This window comes from Volvox carteri (genome assembly GCF_000143455.1).
Source record: "Volvox carteri f. nagariensis unplaced genomic scaffold VOLCAscaffold_9, whole genome shotgun sequence".
Classification (NCBI taxonomy): Eukaryota; Viridiplantae; Chlorophyta; class Chlorophyceae; order Chlamydomonadales; family Volvocaceae; genus Volvox; species Volvox carteri.
The window spans coordinates 1,285,246-1,293,896 of record NW_003307552.1 but is presented as its reverse complement, the minus strand read 5'-3'; the positions used below and the strand labels follow the sequence as shown (position 1 = coordinate 1,293,896).

The following is an 8,651-nucleotide window of genomic DNA, read 5'->3' as shown; positions in this document are numbered from 1 at the left end:
AAGTCATTCATGACAGCCATTGGGGCCGGGGGAGGACGAGGAAGGAGGAGCAGGAGGAGGAGGTGGGTGCGGAGCGCCAGCAGCGCCAGCATCAGCTGCATGAGGCAGGTGGCGGCTGCTGCCGCCGTCGCCGCTGGAGCCAGCGCCGTCAGCAACGGCCAACGCGTCGGCGTCGGTTCCTTCAACTGCGGCGGCGCCGCCGCCGATGCCACTGGCGTCCGCCGGGGTAGGTGGCCGCGGCGGCGCACCACTGCTGCGGTGGCGGCGGCGGCAGCTGACACCGGCGGCGGCGGCGGCGGCGTTGCCACTGGTGTGGCCATCCACCGCGCCCGCTTCCGCCTCCACCGCCACCCAGTGAGGTGTGCCGTGCATTTGTGCCGGGCCATCAAGCGTGTTGAGGCCAGGTTCGGTTCCGTCGCCGTAGGGGTATGTGGGACAGCCTGCTGTGCCGCGCCAAACTGGTAGTTATGCAAAAGAAGCCCAGCAGACGGCAAAACTGGTGACGTGCGCGCTTCAAAAAAAACCGTTACTACTATCCCGTAATGATAATTAATAACCCATAATTGTAAGGATATTTTTTGAGTTATCTTCGCGCGGCTCTTCCTCGTAAAAGGTGGCACAGGTGTGTGGTATGAAAATCCGCAGACACAGTCCCTGGACTGTTGCCGTCAAGGAAATTACTTAGGAATCAGGCAACGCGACGCTACGTCAAACCTGTGAAATCCAGGTCAACAAAGTTTGAAGTTAAGTTGGCTTAAATCGAAAAAAATGGAGGAAAAACCATTCTCCTATGCCCTGGAAGTGCTATACGCTGTAGCTGTACTTTTTTTGTGGCGAAACGGGTCAGCTACCGCTGTGCATTATGCCATGGGAAGTTTAAGCACCCAGTATCCAAACTCCGTGGGCAGAGTTCAATTCCATATCATGTGTTGTGGGCAAAATAAACTCAATGCATCTGCTGAAGAAGCTTTTAATGGCCGAGGGTGAGGTTCCAAAGTGGGATGTGAGGCACGCTTCACATACGGCGGCAGTCAATTAATGGCCTCGTAAGACCAAAACGTTTTGTAAATTAAATCCTACGTTTACAAGGACTCGCCTGAAGAACATGCGGTCAGGGATGTGGCTTGGGGCGACCGACCCAGATCGACAGGGGGTCCTTCCGCGCTGTCCGCCGCCAGACTTTCGCGGATAGCCTGCATGACCACAACAGCAAAGCTTTGCCGCCCCTCTGCACTAGCTTTCGTAAATTCACAATATGTGTATTTATGAGAAAATATTAAGGATATTGCATATAGCAAAAGCTGAGTAAAGGTTCACGCAGCAGGGGAACTGGAACAGTCAGCTAACAAAACATTCTCTGCCACGGAAGCTGCGGATGATAATCTTGTGAGAATATTTAAAACCTTAGATTAATTTCAAATTCATACTGAATATGCATCGCACCTCGTGCCGTGTGCAATAAGTTTCCAGCAGCACAGCGCAAGTTTCTCGTACCAGCGTCGGAACGCTATCACAGCTCGCGGTGCCATGCACTTCTAGTGCATATGATAGGGCGCACCATGCACTGTTGTACTCTTGCAAGCTCTGATGCAAATCGTTCCTGTCTTCGCATTCCAGCGCGGCCACAGCATGACCCAAAACTAGGTGCAAAGCAGGGACAAGGCCCTCCATTTCTGAATACGTTAACAAGATACGTTAACAATAGATCACATACGGTAGCAGGCTATTCGTTTACACTGCGCTTTCCATGGATGGCCCTCAGATGGTGAGTCACGGATTGGATGAAGGTAGGTAATCCCAACAAACTATAAATATGTAAGTGGAAAACCAATAGGATCCCTCAATTGCTGCGCTCGGCACGGGACGGTGAGGCAGATTTTCCGGCATTACTGTACTTCCGTACCGTATCTGGAACGGCCATTACTGTCGGGAGTTTTCGAACTTGCGGACCAACGTTGGATGTGTAAATATATAACATGATCTTTGCATGTTTCTCAAGCGACTTTTGAGCAAACATACCTAAAACGTCACCTATGCACTTTTGTACCGGATTTAGGTGAAGTGGCAATGTTCGGGCTGTTGCAGTGCCCGGTTGCTCGAAAGGCTTCCCAAAGTAATCCTCACCAGGGTGGTCGCGCGCGGCGGCGAGCAGCAGGTGCTGAGGACCTGGTAACTCAGGACCCTTGGAAGAGTTTTTCCCGTTTTCTTTTAAACTAAACATCCAGTCAATTGACCGCAGTGCTTGCAACTTTGATGTCGGATGTCCCGGCAAAAGTCGTTACACGTAAAGATGCCAGCGCGGTTGCTGAGCGCCAGCCTGCAAAGCATGCGTTAAATCAAATGGGTATTAACCTTGATGAGCATGTCCCTGTCGTGCATAAGCGGTCGCGCAAGGCCAAGCCCGTTACAGGTGCGTCCCCGCTCCATGTCAATACCGGCTTGTGACAGTTTTTGCCCAAGACATTGCGCCTCTGTGATCGCAGTGGCAATGCTTAACGACGTACGTACTATGTTCACGTCGTTACTCCATGAGTACGCCTACTGGGTCGACGAATCCTGGGTGAGCACCTTGTGCTTGAGCAAGTGACTACCAGGATGGTTTGTCATTACTGCCACCTCTGCACTCCCTCCCCAACGAGACGCTCTAGGATGGACCTGCTTGCGACCCCATTGCTAAGCATTTGAACCAAATTCTGCCACAGAACCCTTACAAATTGGGTTAAGGGAATATTCCGTACCACCATCGAATCGGGACATTTGGTCCTTTTGCCGTTCATGCGGCAGAAGGGCGTGTTTATCGCTCCCAGGCGCACCGCGCACCCAGGAACAGTCGCCCCACTTCGCCCGATTCAAACCCGTCCCCTTTTGCCCCCACCGTAATGCTCCGAAACCTGTTAAGGAAACCCTCATGGCTCCCTGACAGCTCCATTTTAATCTTTGCCGGTCAACTGCACCCGCCATGGCGCCTGGGGGTTATGCGACTCGCTAGTAACGTGTATAAAGGTGCAATATCCCCCAGGGCCCCGTCCCACAGTGGATTTCTCAGTTTGATCCTTACTCCTCTCCAGTTAAGGGGTAGGGCTAGGCTTCTGTGACCCTCTTCGCTTCCCATTTTCCCGCTATTGTCTTCCTCAATCCTCCGCCCGGCAGGTAACTGGTACGATCCCCCCCGAGCTGTACGGCACGTACTACCGCAACGGCCCCGCGCTACACGTGACCAACCCCCGGTACCGGCGCCACATCTTGGATGGCGACGGAATGGTATTCAGCATCGCCTTCAAGGACGGCAAGGCCTACTTCCGAAACCGCTTCGTCCGAACGAAGGGCTTTCTCGAAGAGCAGGTGCGCTGCGGGCGCGTGTAGGTGTGTATGTGTTTGCGTCATGTCTTTGTATGCTAGACAGCACCACTCAAGTTTGCGGGTGCGCACCTATTTCGTTTATGGGGAAGCCCAAGTTCAGCGATTACCGGCGATTCACCCCGTCCCAATTCGCCCCTTCTCCTCCCCCACCCTCAACGTCGCTAGGCTGCTGGCCATCCGCTGTACCGCAACTCCTTCACCCGGGGCTCCCACGACGGCAGCACCCCCTGGTTCAACCCCCTGGACCTCACCTTCAAGAACGTGGCCAACACGGGGGTCCTGCCGTGGGGGGGACAGCTGTATGCGCTGTGGGAGGTGAGAGGAGCAGGGGGGGTCCACAAGTGAAAAAAACAGTAGCAGCAGTAGTAGCAATAGCAGTAGTAGCAGCAGCAGTAGCAATAGCAGTAGTAGCAGCAGCAGTAGCAATAGCAGTAGTAGCAATAGCAATAGTAGCAATAGCAGCAGTAGCAGTAGTAGTAGCAGTAGTAGTAGTAGCAGTAGTAATAGCAGCAGCAGCTGTCGTGGTCCTCTCCAGGCCAATCAAGCTGAAATATAGTTAATCTGCCTCTTTTTGCCCTGGCCTCCCCCATCGTGCCCCGCCCCACCCGGCTATCCCCCACTCTCTGTACCTGCCACCTCTCCCATGTACTCCCCCGGCTATATCTCCCACGGGGCCCCCCTGCCCATCAGGGTCTCGCATCTCGCACAGAGGAGGATCTGGATCTGGGTAAACTGCCGTACCCCACTAAACCTATTAGCATCCTATTACGCTTCCGCATTATTATTACTGTGATCTTCCCCGCACCCTTGCAGGCCGGTTTGCCGTACCTGATGGACCCCACCAGCCTGGCCACCCATCGGGAGAGCCGCATGGGGGGTCAGATTCGTGCAAACACGTTTGCAGCACATTACCGAATAGTCACGGAGGGGGCGACGTCATGCAGCCCGTCGTCTGCAGCTGCGGTCGGCGCCAAAGCTACAGCCAGTAACGCGAATGCTAACGCTTCGCAACAACCGCAGCAGCGCCATATGGAGCATGGCGCTGCTAGCATGAGCGCTGCCGCCGCTGCGGCGGGACACGCATACAGTGGCAGTAGTGACAACACCTGCAGTAGCAGTAGCTGTCGGCGACTGGTGACGTTTTCCAATGAGTTCAGCTACGGCGGTGCTACGGCTGTGTTTTACGAGTTTGACGAGGCCGGTCAGCTGCTGCATGAGACCCGGCACAGGTTGCAGGTCAGTGAGCCGCCGCCCGCGTCGTGTATATGTGCGGGAAAGAGGGATGTGGGAGAGCATGCAACCTGTCTGTCGAAGCACGTCTGAACCTGTTGCCCGTCAAATCATTCTGATGGTGCCGTCGAAAATTCCAATCCGTCCTGATACGGTACACGTTGGGGCTTTTACTGCACATTTTTAGCTTGGTATTTTCATGCCGTACGTCATGTCGTACATGTGTAAACGAGTATTCTCACCTCCTGCTTGTCCTCGGCCCCTAATGCGACCCCGGCCCCCCCCCCCCCAACGCTTAGGGTTTAGACATTGCTCTGATTCACGACATGGTTGTCACAGAGCACTATTACGTGCTGGTGGTGGGGTCTATCCACCTGGACCCCTTCAAGTTCCTAACGCAGGTAGGGGTGTGTATCTGTCTGTCTGTCCGTCTGTCTGTCTGTCTGTCTGTCTGTCTGTCTGTCTGTGTGTGCGTTGGTGTGTGTGCATGGACGTAAAACACGAGGGGGAAGATTAGAAGGCTGCCGCGGGGTGCAGCCCCAGAAAGAGGTCTACGTCTCAGGCTCTTGTTGTCGCTTGGTGGCCCAAATTGTGTTTTTGTGTTCGTGGGTTAGAAAGCGCCCATCACCATCGTCATCACCACCATCTGGTGCATTTCCTTTCGCCTTCCGAAACCGCAACACTGTCTCAACCAAACCCACAACACCCCAGCAACATGTCACCCCCGACCCCACTCCGTCCTTGTCTGTACGGCTTCATGTACGAATCTGTATACGAGCAGTACGCTCTGGGTCTGTGTTCCATTGCGGAGGTCATGGTATTCGACCCTCGCCAGCCCACACGGATCATGATGTTCCCAAGGCCAGCCCGGCCCAGTGGGAAAGGTAGGCACATGTATGGAGGAGGGGGAGGGGAAGGGGGAGTGTATGTCCTGCCCGTGTATGTTTGCGGATTATGATGTTCATTGTGTTTAAACCATTCATTCGTATGTCTGGTTTGTGTGCCTGTATGTTAGAAAATAGGTAATACCGCCTACGTCGAAATTCCGTTCTCCACTTTTCAATGCCCCGTGTTTTTAAGGAAATAATAAAAAACAAAGAACATCAAAAACCCTCAAGACCAATTGTTATTTTGCTCAAGTAGCTCACGATTCTTGCCGTGTGTGTTTTATTTTTATCAATCTTAGGTTACCCAGCATATGGACAACTAAGAGAGTATCAAACGAATTAAAGAAAAATGCCTCTCTCTCCCCTTCCTCCCCTCCCCCCACACACATACAGTCTTGGCCCCCCGCGTGCTGACCACCGAGCCGCTCTTCGTGTTTCACAACGTGAACGGCTGGGAAGAGGAGGAGGAGGAGGAGGAGGGGGGAGAGGGGGCCCCAGCGGGAGGGATGAAGGTGGTGCTTGACTGTGTGGCCTGGGACGAGGTGTCGTTCGACATGGGCTTGTTCGACAAGTACAAACAGCGCGTGGATGGCTTTGTGGGTGAGTGGAAGGGGCTTACGGTGTCAACAGATTAGGGGGGCGATAACGGGGTTGCAACCCCGTAAGCGGTTTGATTGGTTGGAAGGTGGTTACAGGATGGGTGAGGAACGATAGATGACAAGGGTTTTTTTGTTACGGAAAAACTCCGCAACGCAATAAAGCGGAGGGCTGTGCGGCATTCATATTGTTTTGCGTTATTACGCTCAACAATAGTTGCGGCTCGAGAAGGGATGGGTACTGTCGAGATAGTAGGTTGATGCAAGAAACGAAGGGCCAACTGCCGCAAGGTGTCAAAGCCCAAGCACCTTTTGGAGGGGTGGCGCGGCGGGTAAGTATAAAGAGGTGGAGGAGGAGGGAGGGTGCGGATGATGGGCCCCAGTGGGCTGAGAGCGTCCTACTGCGCAATTAGTCTTCTGGCGCCATGCCTGGATGCTGTGCGTGTGCGTCGCCGCCGCTGCTGTACCCCTTTCCCTGCCTCGCTGCCAAAGAGCTACACCCCCCCCCTCTTGTCGTGTTGATGGTTTATGGAAGATGATGGTTTGTGGACGCTCTCCCTTGACCCGCCTTCAGAACCTTCACCCTTGAATCTAGAGCTTGCGGGAAGAAACAACTCTGCGTCGACCTGCGCGCCTATCAATTACACGTGTTCTTCAATCCATATATTGGTTGAATCATATTGGTTGAATTTCCACTGGTCGTCGTCGCCACCCGAACCTTCCGCGACTCCCGACTTCCCCACCCCAGGCGGTGCTCGCACCCAACTGACTCGGCTGACCTGCGACCTGCGCACCGGGGCCGTGGAGTGCCGCAAGCTGCTTCAGCGCACGGTGGAGTTCCCCATGACCGACCCGCGGGTCACTGCCCGACGTCACAGCGTCGCCTGGTTCATAGCTGACGCAGTCGACCACCCGGTCCTGTGGGGCCCGGCGCAGAGCGTCATACGGGTGGAGGTCGAGCCGGATACGGCTCCCCGCACGGCAGCTGCCACCACAGGAGGCGAAGGCGGCGGCCGACCCGCCGCTGCTGCAGTGGAGCCACGGCAGCTGGCGCCGCCGCGGCCGGCGGCAGGCACTGTCCGCGGCCTCGCCGCGGGAGCCGCCCCCGGCTTGGCTGTGGATTGCTGGTACCTGGGTGACCGTACCTTCCCTGGAGAGCCCATGTTTATTCCGCGTCCGGGTTCCTCCAGGGAGGGAGACGGCTGGCTGCTGGTGGCGGTGCACAATGCGGACTCGCAAAGGGCCGACGTGCTCATCTTTGACGCGGAGGCGCTGTCGGCGGGGCCACTGGCCACCCTGCACCTGCCGCACAGGCTGCCCGTGAGCCTCCACGGCGCCTGGGACCCGACCTACCGGGGACCCGATCCACACGATCCCAAGGTGCCTCGCTGGCAGGAGCCCTCTGTTGTGCGGCCGATGTAGTGCCGCTTCCCCTAAACCTCGGGACACATCTGGGGTATCTGGGGTAGTACAGATGGCGCACTTGGGAGGGGAGGGGGAGAGAGGGCGCGAGGAAGCAAGGAGGGGGGGAGGGGGGGAATGGGGGTCCAGAGGAGGTGTGAAAGGCTGGAGTGTTTTGTCACTATAACTCGGTGGGTACGGGACGCGGATGGGCATGGCCACGTCCTAGAATATTGTTTTGTTCTGAGGGTTATTTTTGTGTGTACATACATTCAGCAGCCTCCTGCTGGCTGAAGGATGTTTATCGTTCCAAGCTGTGTGCAGCCTGGAGCTGAGAGGCGCAGGCATGTCCGCCGGGGACCGGGCAGGACGGGTATGGCGGGGCCTGGACAGGGCTGTTCAGGCCACCATGATCTACCGAGCGAGAGAAAAGAGCATGGGGATAAGAAGAAGAAGAAGAGGAAGAAGAAGAGGAAGGGGAGGATATGTTAGTTGTGCCCTTCCCTCTGATCTATCGAACGGTGGAAAAAAGAGCAGAAAAAAGAGAACGAACTACGATATTCCTTCATTGCCGTGGCAGTAACGTTTTGTGCTTCATTAATTCATTGGAGTTCTGGAGGACGAACTATGTATTCATGGAGTGGGGCATTGTATGCACAGCGCTCAGCCCTGGCGTTGGGAATTTTTTGAAGGCATCCGAAATGACAGTGACTGTCCTCTGGGCATGGGTTGAGCAAAAGCTGGCGGCGCCAGCAGCCCTGGCTGCATGGCCCCTTCCAACCAACCGGGTCCTCTTGAGGAAGCGCATCAGGTACAGGGGCCCCCTCCTTGTGGATGACGGTTGTTCCGGTGATGTGCGCCCACGGGTCGGGGTGGATCAGGGCGGGGGCTGTGCCTGGCAAGCAAGGGCAGGGGCTTGTTGAGCAGTAACACAACCGCGGCTGTCATCAACATCCCGCGGCAGTAGCTGAGCAGGCCGTACGTGCGGGCGGTGGGGCGGTGGGGCTGTGTTGAGATAGGAGTTGGTTGGTCGCCCGGCTCTCGCGCGGCGATGTTCGGATGGGGGTAGGCCAGCTGCTTGCTGTTGCGCCGTTGAGGGAGAGAGAGAGAGAGAGACACAGGAACACTGGAGGTGGGTTGTGGGAGAAAAGACGGGCAGGCAAGGTGACGTAATTGT

The 8,651-nt window shown here is 55.7% G+C and overlaps 2 protein-coding genes across 2 annotated transcripts in view; one reads left to right on the top strand and one right to left on the bottom strand.

Annotated features, from left to right (window-relative positions):
- Positions 1–372, bottom strand: part of VOLCADRAFT_88606 (uncharacterized protein) — a gene marked incomplete at both ends in the record, with an annotated part of 4,293 nt that extends 3,921 nt beyond the window's left edge. Inside the window, one exon of the mRNA XM_002948160.1 lies at positions 164–372. Within this exon, the coding sequence (XP_002948206.1) occupies positions 164–372 (209 nt within the window). The remainder of the gene's footprint in view (positions 1–163) is intronic.
- A 1,968-nt stretch (positions 373–2,340) lies between these two features.
- Positions 2,341–7,495, top strand: VOLCADRAFT_88605 (uncharacterized protein; the record flags this gene model as incomplete). Its single annotated transcript, XM_002948305.1, has 9 exons — positions 2,341–2,410; positions 2,484–2,560; positions 3,151–3,342; positions 3,526–3,675; positions 4,174–4,596; positions 4,890–4,991; positions 5,372–5,474; positions 5,871–6,077; positions 6,822–7,495. The coding sequence occupies 9 exons, from the start codon at positions 2,341–2,343 to the stop codon at positions 7,493–7,495; spliced, it is 1,998 nt and encodes a 665-aa protein (XP_002948351.1).
- Positions 7,496–8,651: the final 1,156 nt, after the last annotated feature.